Source organism: Cyprinodon tularosa, unplaced genomic scaffold, assembly GCF_016077235.1.
Source record: "Cyprinodon tularosa strain WSP-4 unplaced genomic scaffold, ASM1607723v1 ctg621, whole genome shotgun sequence".
In the NCBI taxonomy this organism is placed as follows: domain Eukaryota; kingdom Metazoa; phylum Chordata; class Actinopteri; order Cyprinodontiformes; family Cyprinodontidae; genus Cyprinodon; species Cyprinodon tularosa.
The window spans coordinates 136,180-150,973 of NW_024039365.1; the positions used below are offsets into that span (position 1 = coordinate 136,180).

At 36.5% G+C, this 14,794-nt stretch overlaps 1 protein-coding gene across 4 annotated transcripts in view; it reads right to left on the minus strand.

Annotated features, from left to right (window-relative positions):
• The window catches only part of megf6b (multiple EGF-like-domains 6b), a 94,208-nt gene that overhangs the window by 43,662 nt on the left and 35,752 nt on the right, over positions 1 to 14,794 (minus strand). For all 4 annotated transcript variants that reach the window (XM_038307843.1, XM_038307844.1, XM_038307845.1 and 1 more), the window contains exon 5: positions 5,245 to 5,367. In XM_038307843.1, the coding sequence (XP_038163771.1) occupies positions 5,245 to 5,367 (123 nt within the window). The remainder of the gene's footprint in view (positions 1 to 5,244; positions 5,368 to 14,794) is intronic.

Here is a 14,794-nt window from a genome sequence, read left to right on the forward strand (position 1 = left end):
CCGCGACGCATTTTTAGTTCCGGTAACGTTTCTTACCTGTCAATTTTATTATTTTCCCAGTGAAACCACATGATTTATAGGCTACAAACTGAAAATTACTGCACTGGTTTGTAGATGGATATCAGGAAATTCCTCACACGAAGCAGAGACAGGGAAGCAGTAAAACAAGATGAGAGAGGGAGGTAAGGTCCCGTAATGAATTAGTGATTTAAGCTAAGCAGTTACATTAGGGACGTTATAAGCAATATGATAGATATTTACATAATTATAAATTTACGGTTTTTAATGTTTGCTGTAGAGAATGAGAATGAAGGTGCTGGAGTAGGAAAGGGAGGAGGGGGAGAGACTGACAGGCAAGAGACAGGTGAGAGACAGGACCATGAAGGTGATGAGGGAGCAACAACCAGCGTCCACAAACAAGAATGGGACATTAGTGACTTAGGGGGAAAGCATGATGGTCCTAAACAAGTGAAGTTGTCCCACTATCCCCAGGACAAATTTGGAGTTAAAAAAAAACTTTCATTCAATTCAAAATAGTTTGAAAGCTTTTCCTGGTTAAAAAAGAAAGCCTTGTCATCAAGGATATGCAGTGTGTTTTCAACTTGCTTGATAACATCATATTCCCAACACTAACACAGGTCATCCAGATCTCCCTCACCATCCCAGTCAACAGCTGTGGTTGTGAAAGGTCATTCAGTGTGTTGAGAAGGCTCCACACTTGGCTGAGGTGCACAATGGGACAAGACAGGCTCCATCATCTTGCTATTTTATCAGTTGAAAAGGAAGAACTTTCTAAGCTGAGTCACAAGTGATTGACCGCTTTGCAAAAAGGAAAAATAGGAGGTACACTTTAATGCTCAAAAATAAAAGAAAAACTTAGTTCAGGTTGAGTTAAACCCGCAGTTCTCAAAGTGTGTGGCGCGACCCACTGGTGGGGAATTGAGACGTGACAGGTGGGGCGCGCCAAGTTCCGGTGTGTTTCTGTGTGTTGTGTGAAATGTAGAACGTGTGAGAGCAAACTGTCCTTATAGCTGTATGTTGCCGCTTTTTAGACCAATCAAACCCACAAAGTAATCATTACTAGCCTACATGCAGTCTAATTAAAAGAACATTAGATATGAGAAACATTTCACCTGGAACTGAAGTGCCAAAATAATGATTGACGTAACGTCGGCATATTATTTGTAATAATATTGTGTGTTGCCAACTCAGCGACTTTGTTGCTATATTTCAGACCCCTCCAGCGACTCTTTTTCAAAAAAGCGACTAGCGACAAATCTAGCGACAAATCTAGCGACTTTTGGAGACTTTTACATGAAAGCACGTATCGTTCCTTTTCTTGTCCTCCAGCGGCAGGTGCTGCCGTCGGGCGCCTCCCCCATCCCCACCCCGTTCTCCCCCGCTATCGCAGGAGTCCCTCTCAGCGCTGCAGTCAGAGACACAGCATGTTTACCCTCAGCGTCCAGACTGCAAATAAAGCGCACATGCGCCGGGATTGACGGCGCAGGTTGATCATAAATAACTGAATTTGAAATATTTTATCTTAAATAAATAACGGCGTTTGATTCACACAGCAGCATGTTCATGTTGTACCGTGATTTGTAGGCTCCTTGGTGGACCACAAGGGAAAAAAAGAAAACGTTTAAAAAAGTTTAAAAAAAATTGTAACTCCGCCATAGTGTCTCTTTATGGTTCATTTTGCCGGTCACAAACCGGGTAAAGGAGGAGGGTTAGTATTGTAATAAATTAAACATTAATAAAACAAAAATAATAATAATAATAATAAACATTAATGGACAGAAAAAAGTAGCTCTATATTATTTGGGTGTTTTTACTCACTTTTTGTCTTTCTCTAACAACGTTATTTCTCCCACTCCCATCTCAGCTGAACATTGAGCATGACTTGAGAGTGGCAGTATCAAGCCTGCAACCCCGTTTTGAGAAACTGTGCAATGCAAAACAGGCTCATTGCAGCCACTAATGCAGGGATAAATACAGGTGCTGGTCATAAAATTAGAATATCATGAAAAAGTAGATTGATTTCAGTAATTCCATTTAAAAAGTGAAACGTGTATATTATATTCATACATTACATACAAACTCATATATTTCAGATGTTTATTTTGTTTAATTTTGATGATTACAAATGACAACAAATGAAAATCTCAAATTCATCATATCAGAAAATTAGAATATTGTGAAAAGGTTCAAAATTGATGGCCCCTGGTGCCACACTCTAATCAGCTAATTAACTCAAACCACCTGCAAAAGCCTTTAAATGGTCTTTCAGTCTAGTTCTATAGGCTACACAATCATGGGGAAGACTGCTGACTTGACAGTTGTCCAAAAGACGACCATCGACACCTTGCACAAGGAGGGCAAGACACAAAAGGTCATCGCTAAAGAGGCTGGCTGTTCACAGAGCTCAGTGTCCAAGCACATTAATAGAGAGGCGAAGGGAAGGAAAAGATGTGGTCGAAAAAAGTGTACAAGCAAGAGAGATAACCGCACCCTGGAGAGGATTGTGAAACAAAACCCATTCAAAAATGTGGGGGAGATTCACAAAGAGTGGACTGCAGCTGGAGTGAGTGCTTCAAGAACCACCACACACAGACGTATGAAAGACATGGGTTTCTGCTGCCGCATTCCTTGTGTCAAGCCACTCTTGAACCACAGACAGCGTCAGAAGCGTCTTGCCTGGGCTAAAGAGAAACAGGACTGGACTGCTGGTGAGTGGTCCAAAGTCATGTTCTCTGATGAAAGTAAATTTTGCATTTCCTTTGGAAATCAAGGTCCCAGAGTCTGGAGGAAAAGAAGAGAGGCACTTCATCCACGTTGCTTGAAGTCCAGTGTAAAGTTTCCACAGTCAGTGATGGTTTGGGGTGCCATGTCATCTGCTGGTGTTGGTCCATTGTGTTTTCTGAGGTCCAGGGTCAACGCAGCCACATACCAGGAAGTTTTAGAGCACTTCATGCTTCCTGCAGCTGACCAACTTTTTGGAGATGCAGATTTCATTTTCCAACAGGACTTGGCACCTGCACACAGTGCCAAAGCTACCAGTACCTGGTTGAAGGACCATGGTATCCCTGTTCTTAATTGGCCAGCAAACTCTCCTGACCTTAACCCCATAGAAAATCTATGGGGTATTGTGAAGAAGAAGATGCAATACACCAGACCCAACAATTCAGAAGAGCTAAAAGCCACTATTAGAGCAACCTGGGCTATCATAACACCTGAGCAGTGCCACAGACTGATCGACTCCATGCCACGCCGCATTGCTGCAGTAATACAGGCCAAAGGAGGCCCAACTAAATACTGAGTGCTGTACATGCTCATACTTTTCATGTTCATACTTTTCAGTTGGCCAACATTTCTATAAATCCTTTGTTTTTATTGGTCTTCAGTAATATTCTAATTTTCTGATATGATGAATTTGAGATTTTCATTTGTTGTCATTTGTAATCATCAAAATTAAACAAAATAAACACCTGAAATATATGAGTTTGTATGTAATGTATGAATATAATATACACGTTTCACTTTTTAAATGGAATTACTGAAATCAATCTACTTTTTCATGATATTCTAATTTTATGACCAGCACCTGTAGACCTGTCTTGCCAGATGGATTTCATTTCTTTTCTTTTATTAACAGATTGCAGAGTGGCACTTAAATTTTTTCTATCTTTAAGCTTGATACAAATTTTGACACAGCTGCATTTTTATTTTCTTTATTTTTGAGCTTGCTGTTATTTGATGTAGATAGTTTGTATTTAGATACTACTTGTTACTTCAATAAAATTGGAACATTTTAAGATTGTTGCATATTTCATTAGTATTGTGTTGGGGCGATGGGGACAGGCGGGGCTTGAAAATTCCCCCTTGTCCAAAGTGGGGAATGACAGAAAAAGTTTGAGAACCACTTAGTTAAACTTTCCCCTGAACTAAAACTCTGTAACCTAGGAATTAATGATTACTTCAGAATGTGTATAAGGAAACTTTTTATTTTTTAAAGTTGTTGATGTCTTATTTTTTATAGCTACAATGTTGAAAATGTTCATGTCCGTTAAAACAAATATGCTCTTATACTCATTAATATCTCAACTGGTAATTTTGGTAGGAATTTATCAGGGTGGGGCAGTGTGCTTGTCTGTATTTGTGTATGGAAGGAGGGGCATATGCGGTAGGGGGCCAGTGCCCCAGTAAAGCTTTGTGCCTAGCAACGCCCCTGGCCTTTACTCTCCTCCAAGGTTGTCTGTTGCACAGAGGAAGCATTATTCTGCAAGACACAGCGCTCACAGGGATTCCCAGCAAACATCAGCTCAGAGGTGGCAAAAAGTAAAATTCTGGTAAGGTTATTAGTTTGAGTGACCTGATGTTCTCATTATCTTTGCCTTTCTTAGCTTTCCTTCACTGACGTGTCAACTCAGGAGTTGGCTAAGATCAACGTTATCCCAGTGCAAAAGAAATAGATGCAGGAGGAATGAGAAATGGACATGTGTTCTTAGTGTAGAGAAATATTAAATAAATTATTATAGTGATGTGGAGGCTTGTTTGTCAGATAAGAAGTTTTTTTTTTAAATAATATAGCAGGCATATTTTGTTTAAATTATTATTACTTTGATATAAGATTGTAATAATAGTTAATGTGTTTTTTATTAGTTTCAAGTGAAAAATCATAGTTTAAATGTGTTCCAATTACTGAGTTAAGCTTCTTAAATAAATAGTTTTTCTATATTATTGAATTCATAAAGAAGCCTAAAGATGAACACAAATATGAGTTTAAAGAGCTGAAATATTTAATATCATTCCCACGGTCGAACTCCAATAGGATGGCAAAGAAAATGTTGTTGGTTTAGGCTGCATTACTGTGCCCAAAACACATAAGGTTGTTTTCCATCTGCTTTCTCTTTGTCATTCAGTTTTGGCTTTTTGAAGCCACCTTCTGGAGAGAAGCCCCCTACAGCAGAGGTTCTCCCCCTGGGTCAAAGGGTTGCTGCTCTGTTGATCTAAGTTGCAGGAAGGAAGACTGTCACTGTTGTCTCTGATTAACAGCATGTCAGACTGAATGGCCTTCTAAATTGTTATAAGGAAATGGCATCTAGAGACAATAACCAGACTACTGCATGTCACAAGACGAAATTTTTTTTTGTTTTTGTTCATATTAGGTGCAAAATGTATAAAAAGCTGAAGTAACGGTGAAAATCGAAACAACTGAATAAAGCCAATTAAAGCAAAACATACCTTCACACGTTTTGCCATCTTCATTCAGCTTCTGTCCGGAGGGACATCTGCAATAAAAACTGCCGATGGTGTTACAGCAGAGAGCCTCACATCCACCATTTGTTTCCTCACATTCATTCACATCTGCAGGAAATAAAAACAGATATATGATCATATTTTACCCATCCATTGCATCTCTTATTTTGAGTTTATGGTTCCTCTGTTGTAAGGAAAATCTCTTAAGGCTGCTGCAGCCTATATTTTTTTATTGCCATGATATAGCACCATCCATCCTCCTTTCCCCGACCCTGCGGAAGAAAGATTAATCCCCACAGCAAGATGCTGCCACCACTGTGTTTCACCATGAGGGTACTGTTTTTAGGGAGATGTGAAAAGTTGGTTTTCCACCACACATATCATTCATTTAGTTAAAAACAGATGAAATTTCATTCTTAATTCCCACAAAATTTAAAGGGGAACCATTGACTTTTGTATTTTTAAAACAGCAAAATGTACAAGATAAAAGAAAAATCTACTTTTTACACCACTTTAAAAGAGTATAGATGAATATATGATAGTAATTATGTTTAAAAGCTACTAATCCTGTCAAAAGAAAAAAGGATGGCAAAAAAATAAAAATGTGTGTCTCTAATGTTTGTCTGTCCTCTGTAACCAACATCTTAACATTAAAATTAAGCCAGAAAGGTTCTTTAGTTTTACTCAATCCTACAGATATGCTTCCAAAAAAAGAATTAGCACTTTATTTAATTTCATGTACTGCTTCTAAAAATATCTTCCCATAAGCCAAATAAAATATTTCTGTCCAAATCCCAGTTTACACAAAAGGCACCAGGTTAAACACATGTACCAACAGGTCATAACTGGAACAGTGACAGTTTTCAAATTAAGGAAATATTAATATTGCACTTGAAAATTATAATCATCTCATCATTTTACAGATAGAGTCTTGCTCCAACATTGCAAAGCAGTAGGAATTCAGTTGGCACTAATCAGCTTATAACCATTCTTTGTGCTCATAAAGGACAATCTCAGCTCTGAGAGAGAAGTAAGAATGCAAAGAAAGTTTTCCCTCTGGAAATTTCCACACTTAACTAAATTTTACTGAACCACACAAAGTGTTTTATCAGCCAATCAATTTCCTCTTTTTAAGACATCTGTTAATATTTAACTGAAAACAACAGTTTCTATTACCCAAACCAACCAGATACAGGATCTCAGAAGAGGGCACAATTAAAGCTTGTTGTTTAATAAACCAAATAATAAACTTGATCTCCAAAGTGAGTTCTTAAAGAAATAGGATGAGAAGTGGTGACAAATCTTAGTAAAGTACTTTAATAAAGTAATCAAAGCTCAATTCAATGACTCCAAAGTTTTAAATGTAAATAAGCTACCTTTTTATTTAATCTACATAGTACAGCTGCTGTAACAATGTTTATTCTAACATGCATGCAGTGACTTTAGGTCTGAACATGAAGGTTAGACATTTTAATCAGGTAATGTCTATAAAGTTTTATGTTGATATGTTCATGTTTTGCTAAGAGTGTGCTGGGATGAAGAAATGTTTAGCAGCATTAATTCAAAAGCAAGTCAGAGTCCATTAGATGGGCTGGCAAGTAAGCATTAGTGAGCTGAATATTGACTGTCTATCTTTTATTGGGCTTTTGCTTTGATATTTCAGTAGCACATATGCAGTTAAAATAGTTTTAACATATGCGGCATGAAAGCCTGTCTTATCAAGTGATGCAAATGATAGTAAAATATATCGAACACTTTAAGAGAGAGTGATTTACCTGTAAATATGCAATCAAAACATAAGGCTAATGGGATACAGGGATTGTCTTTATAGAAGATTGTACCCTATAATATAACCAATCATAGGTATGAGATATTCTGACTATGGATACAAACTAATGTTCCTTCCATGAGAAAGTTTGAGTTGCTGGGTTAAAGATGTCTGCCCTTCTGTTCCATCCTAAGTCCCCCCAGGCCACACACCTGCCTGACAGCTGAAGCCCAGATCTCCCCAGGGTCATGGTTTCCAGTCTCTTTCTGCCCCATAAGCAAGTGGGAATGTTGGATTGTTGTGGGTCAGAAGGAAAAGACATAGGAGAAGCTATATATTAAGGATAAAAATTCTAACTTCATAACATATTATTTTTCATAAGGTATTATTAACTATTTAATATTGTATTATTTTTATTTCAATCAGATAATTTAGGAAAGATTCAATTTTCTAATTTTCTTCTTTCCTTCCTTATTTTCCCCTCAGGAGTAAACATGGAGAATAGTTCAAGTTTTCCATTTTATTCCACAGTGCACTCTAAGTCATCTACCGCTCATCTGGCTGAAGTGTCAGCAGCAGAACTTGACACAAAAGGTGTAAAAACACAACTTATAACAAGCTATAAGGAAGAGAAGATCGACTTCCTCTCGTGAGCATTAGTTTGTTCTCCTTGACCTGAGACCTTGGAGAGACATTTGGGTGCACATCTTGCAGAGAGGGGTCAAATGCCTGGAGTATCATGGTCTGCCTGCGGTCCAGATTTATGCTCTGAGTCAAACAGGCGAACACAAAAGGTTAAATCACAGACAGAGAAAAAAACGAAACAATTTTAGCTCCAAGGTTTAACGATCTCATAAAGGGTTTAAGTAAAATTTACATTTTTGCTTTATTCTATTTAATACTGACAGCTTTTATTTATTTATTTACATTTTAAAGTAAAATTGTTTCATATCCTTCTTTCAGTTCTGATAATTTTATAGATTTGATCAAAATAACCCTGATTCTCAGTCTCTCAGAACTTGTGTGGAGCTTAAATTTTGCTCAGTTTTATATTTTGTTTATTTAATTGTTTAAGACCAACAGTTTCACAGTTAGCGCAGTCTTATGTTAAACATCAGCAAATTATTAATTCCTAATTTACTGTTATTCTCTGCAGTTAGACATTAAAGTTAAATTAAACTATCCTGTAATTGAGCTTAACTTCGATCTCAGCCACGCTTAGACAAATGAAACTTTAAACAGATATGAACCATTAATCATTACCTGACTGAATATTATATGTGTTCAACTTCTGTTCATACAGTCAGTGGAAATCAGCAGGAGTTTGAAACCAATGTGCAGTGAATAAGGTTTTCTATCTTAGTAGAGAAGCCTAAACTGAACAGTCAGCTGACAGCGGGCAAGCTGCAGGAAGAGAGCAATATTTCTATAGACAAGCATATATTTGAGTTTAAGACGGCAATATTGCTGTCTACAAACATTATTAAAGTTTATTTTATGTCACGGGTACGACATGCAGCATAAGTTGGGAGTTGAACCCAGGATGGTTTCACCCATGACTTGGAACCCAAATATCGAGTATACCGCTGCATGAAGTGCCATTCCCTTAATGTATTATAGATTTGTGTTATTATAGATTATTTCCTCTTATTTTCCTCTATTTGGATTTAAATAATCTGCTTCGACCCCAACCCTCAGTAATGTGACAAGGCCTTGTGTTATGACCACAGCACGGTCACCTCTATGACTCAGTTGTTCCAGGTCTAAAGATATTATAAGTACCTTTTAAAGGCTTGAACTTATGTTGTAATTAAAAGAAATCTTAGAACAATTTGGCAGTTTCGATACTGTCAAATTAGCTAGTTTGCATAACTTTACTCAAAATTATGATAAATAAATTTAGGAAATGACACTCAGAAGCTCTAATAGGCAGTATTTTCCAAGTATTAATAAAAACAAATCATTTCTACTTTTTATTTGGTGCTTAATAATAATTTTCTAAATGTATCTTCAGTATATCATATATTCAAATATGATTGTCTTTTCAATTTTATAGGAGGCGTGGCTTAAACCATCACAACAACAAAAAATTCATTCCATTACATCAACAAAAAAGATTATTTGCATGAGAAGTGTTAGAATTTCATTGCTACCAACTAAAATGAAATATTTTTATCAAACAATGTCAGGATGCTATAACAAGTAAACTAACACCAGAATGATGTGTACATAGGAAGATGGTTTATTTTGCCGCAACTACAAAGTTACTGTAAAAGCCAAACTGCCATTATCCTCGGTCACCAGAGAAATCCAAAACATCTGTAAAATCAAGTGAAAACTTGCATATTTGGACGCTGTGTCACCAAGGGACCTCCTAAAGAATGAAAAATAAACAAAGCTAAAACAAAACTTATTTCTGTTTCTACAACTTTATCTGCTTGAGACCTCGAGGTTTACATTCCTCTGCTGTATTGTGTGATTCCTCTTCCTCTGATAGGGATGACCAGTATTTCTCCCAGGAGCTGCAGATCATGAGAGGTTTGTAAGGCCAAAGAAAACCACCATATGATATTATTCTACAGAAGTCATGAACAGATAAATGGCAAGACTATAGGATCAGGAGTATAGATGATGTTAACAGATTAAATGTATTCCCTTTAAGAGCCTGATTCAGAACCTTTTGGTGCGGTAATGTAGTAATGCGGTTTACAAAGCTACATTCCTGCTTATATTTCAGTCAAACAGCTGCTTTCATTTATCAGGTGCTATAAAGATGAGGACAGCACTTTGGTTCCAGCAGACGCATTTAAGTGAAGAGATTTTGTTCCTTGAAAGGCTGCGGGTGGATCTCCCTGACCTGAGCGTGTCCTTACTGGTGAAACAACATCTAAAACATGCTCTCAAACTGACAAGGTAACCATTTGGGAGCCAGAACTGACAATTTACTTCACACCCTATCACAAAAAAAAAAAAAAAAAAAGGTTTCCTTTAACGTCTGGAAAAAAACCTTTTTACCATCAACCAAACAGCAGGTAAACAGCTGAGCTGGTGAAATATGTCCACAAAGCCCATGTACAATGAAAAAGACATGACTGTAAGTTCCAGAGGTCTGTAAATTTCACAAGGAGAAAATTATTTAGATAAACCCCAATATACATGACCTTACACATTGTTGTTAATTCTCTCTACAAAAAGTTTCATATTAAACCATTTAGGTTTACTCAATGGTTGTTTATATTTTCCATCTCATGTAAGAGGAGAAAAACAAGAAATGTTCATTTCACTGCTAAGCTGCTGCTCATTTGCTGTCTGAAAAATGTACAAAACAAAATTTTGTTCTGTAAACACTCTGTCTACAAAAAATAAAGAGAGAATAAAAGTTTTCTAAGGCTAAGTCTAAATGAAGAAGATGGTTCACTCTTTTTGAATAGAATAAAACTCCAAACCTTTACTACCTCAGGTTCAAAAACCTGAAGATTATTCATGCGAAAAAGTTGCTTTTAAAATTGTTTTACTTTCTGAAATTTTCTACCAAAAAAAAAAATCTGCTAAAGTTTAACACCGCCCCCTTCTGTTAATCCTGTGCTACAGCCCAGATATGTAGATAGATATTTATTATGAATTTGATACCAAGTGTCTCTGTTCTGCTCTTATTGAGGGTATTAGTAAGAAAACAGCTGTGATTTTATTATAATTCACCATCCAGACACGCCACCCGTTTCAAAGCACGTGCAATGGCAAAACATTTTTTCCGCTCTGGTGTACCGCATTGAATTATGCCAGAGATTTATGTGGTATCCTTTAATTTCCAGCCCTTTAATTTCCTCTCTTATTGGATGCCAGTTATAAGTACTGCAATTGTGGCAAACATGGCAGCTGACTTGTTAGGATAAAATGTGTCTGGAAGTGGGAAAAGCTTACCATGGACCAAAAAGCATTATAAAATGTACCATTGATGACTAAGGACTAAGCTCATTAACAGAGCACAGTGGTGAGGCCACATGCGTACCTCTAGAAGCAGATCCTCTAGTGTTATAAGAAGAAAGTAGCATGGATAACTTTAACAAAGATCAATTCACTGTATTAAAAAAATATATATATCTATTTAAAAGACAATAGTACCAGCAGTGGTGGAGCTAGATGGGAGGACAGGGGTGGCCCTTAGCCAATCATTGGCCACCCCTGTGGCCACCCCTACCATTTCTTTCTTTCAAGTAGAATATTCAAAACAATTTAATTTTATATACATTAACAATTAAATGACAACAAAAACACTCTGGTTAATTTTGTACATCAATATACCAGCATTAGAGATTATTAGTACAGAATTCATGCTCTTTCAGAACTAGATTTTGTGTTATATGCCATAAAGAGAAGATGATGTGTCTCTACAAGTCATCTAAGAGGGAAATTATAGATACTGTAAATAACTATTTTAATAAAAACCTATGCAATTATCAATTTATGTAGATATTAGTACTTGTAAATATAAATTTTATGCAGAATGATATTGATAAAATTACGTAAGTAATGACAATGGAAAAGATATTTGCTCCAGAACTCAAACCTGAAAGAATTTTATCCAATATACCTTTTATCTAGGCGGATGTTTAAATACATGCATCTGTTTGTTAGCAAAGGCTGTAGGAAACTGTAGTTTGTCTTTATTTAGAAATATGGACAGTGCAACAGTGTAGATTGACCCTTAGGTTCTGGCGCCTATCCATTTTTGGCCACCCCTCAGAATACATTGGTTATTGCCTGGCCACCCTTATAAAACGTTTCTGGCTACGCCTCTGAATACCATTGAGACATTTACATACTCTTAAGAATTAATTTTCATAAATTTGAGTTTTTAGTTATACATTTAAACAAACATTTAAAGCAACTCCTATAAGATAAAAAAAAATAAAGAATGTAAGTGTGAATATACATTAAAATATACAAGCACTAAATACTTACTTATACCACAGGCATTGGCAAAAAGTCCATTAAAAAATGACAAAGAAATTCTACTTTTTGCATCAAATAACAAGCTTCCAGCTTAAGCCTGACTGGATATTTTACAGCTCTTATCTGAATTGGTGGAGCTTATTGAAATCAGGTGGATTCCTGCTACAAACCCAGTTTTTCCGCACGGCCTATTACATGTCAGGATAGTAAAAGCTGGGGCTTTTAAAGAAGCTTACAATGAGCCGCCTTTATCCCTTCAAAAGGCAGGTAGTGTACTCAACTGTCTCAACATTTTACTCATCTGACCTGAAGTTACACAGTTGGTTGAAAGGAAATTTCTTAGGGTGTAAACTGATTTGAATTGCTGCCCGTCAACATAGACAGTGAGGGTACCAGGCAAGAAAGCAGGGTACAGCATGTCCCAAAACAAATTCCCTCAAACTTGAAAGTGCAAAAAGGTTTTAGGGTCAAACTAGACAAACACTGAGTTATTTGGCAAAAAAGAAGATAAGAACTATGGCTTAAACTAGCAAAGTGGTGCTTTCAGTCTTAATAATCTATTGGTATAGGTATATATTATGCAACCCAGTCTCATGGGAAAATGTACCCCCACTACGTTGGTCCACACTGCAAAACGTAGTGGAGGTACATTAATGGCCATTTTTTTTGTGGTACTGTTACGTTTCTTCTGCCTATACGCTTTCTATTGTTTTACGTCCTAGTCACGTGACTTTCAAGATTCCAGCTGGGAGAAGAAAAAAAATAATATATGGCCGACATTCGCTCATTTTTTGTGGAAAGATTAATGACTTGAGTTTGTTTTTGCATTAAAATGAGTTTTGATTACATTTCTAGTGAGAAATGTATAGTTTGTTGACAGAATATTTACTCAGGGAATGTACATATTCACTTGCTTGTTCGTTTCTTGCAAAGATTTTTCAAGATAATGTGAAACTGTAACATTTTGGTATAAACATGGCTTAGATTTCTCTAACTTTTAGTGGGAAAATCAATAATTTCAATCAGTTTCTGCATTTAAATGGGTTTTGATCACATTTATAGCGAGAAGTGTAGGGTTTATTTACATAATATTTACTTAGTGAACATACATAATCACCCGCTTGCTAGTTTTTGCTACGTTTTTCGGATCTCGTCAGGATTATGTGAAATTGCAACGTTTTGGCTGCTACCTATAGCCTAGCATTTAGCTGCCGCCCCGATTCAACATTGAATTCTTTGTGATTTAACTCCATCTGACGGATCAAACCCTCGCCACTGCGTGCGTTGCGTCTGAGGTTGATTTTCAGATCAATGCATTACGTCGTGGCATACGGGAGAAACTAATTAAACTAGTTAAAAAAAGGATCATGGGTTAAGATCGGATGTGTTTTATTTGGAAATCTACCGGATCCTTTGTGCATTTCACTTCCTGTTTGGTGCGATCTCATTGATGGGTTTTGACCAAAGAGGAACTAAAAAAAAAATAAAAAACAATTTAAATACACAACCAGCATATCTGGAATCAGTGACAGAGAGCATACATAATCACTCGCTTGCTAGTTTTTGCTACGGTTTTTCGGATCTCGTCAGGATTATGTGAAATTGCAACGTTTTGGCTGCTACACATCGCCTAGCATTTAGCTGCCGCCCCGATTCAACATTGAATTCTTTGTGATTTAACTCCATCTGACGGATCAAACCCTCGCCACTGCGTGCGTTGCGTCTGAGGTGGATTTTCAGATCAATGCATTACGTCGTGCATTACGTTATTTGGAAATCTACCGGATCCTTTGTGCAATTAACTTCCTGTTTGGTGCGATCTCATTGATGGGTTTTGACCAGATTTTGACCAAAGAGGAACTAAAAAAAAAAAAAAAACAATTTGAATACACAACCAGCATATCTGGAATCAGTGACAGAGAGCGACTGGGACCAGATGTTTATTAATTTCTCCCCACTGATTTCCATTCAAAATGTTTTCGCTCCCACCGGGCTCTAGGGAAGGGGCGGGCATACCGCCACCTACTGTTCATGAGTGTGTAGCAACATTGTTTTACATCTATTAAATTCTATTTTTTTATTTTGTATTCTGAAGATAAATAAATAATGCTTTCCTTAATCTATAAATATCTTTTATATTTCCTTTATTTCCCAATAATCCTTTAAGACTCCATTCTTGGCCTGTCCTCTTTTCAATTTCTTCCTTTCAGGTTCATATGTTTTGCAGTTCATCAATACATCTGCATTTTCTATCTCTCCACATCCTTCACATTTATCATTATTTTTCCTCCCTATTAAGTATAAATTGTCATTTAAATAAGTATGACCTACTCTTAATCTGATCATTATTATTTCTTCCCTTCGGTTTCTCTCATTAATATTTATATTTAATACTGACTTTTGTACTTTATATAACCTTCTTCCTTTTTATCTTCATTCCACCTTTTTTTGCCATTTTTCAATTTCTTTCCTCTTAATAAATTATTTTCCTTTCCCTAAAGGAATTGTAATTGTTATTGCCTCCTCTAATTGCTAATTTGTCTACTACTACTACATTTTCCCACTTTGACCTTTTAAGGTTAGCATATTGACCAAAAGCTGACACCAAAAATAAAGCAATCGATTATGTACAACAATATGCTACATTTAATGAAGACTAATACGGATTTTACTCTCTTATAAGAATTAGTTTCAGGTTTTATAGGGGAGAGTTTGTATCGGCAGTCATCTGGGAATCTTTTATGTATTTACTGGTAAAGAACAACCTCTCAACCCATTTAATGTAAATGTTGCATCGAACCAGAAAGTTATTTG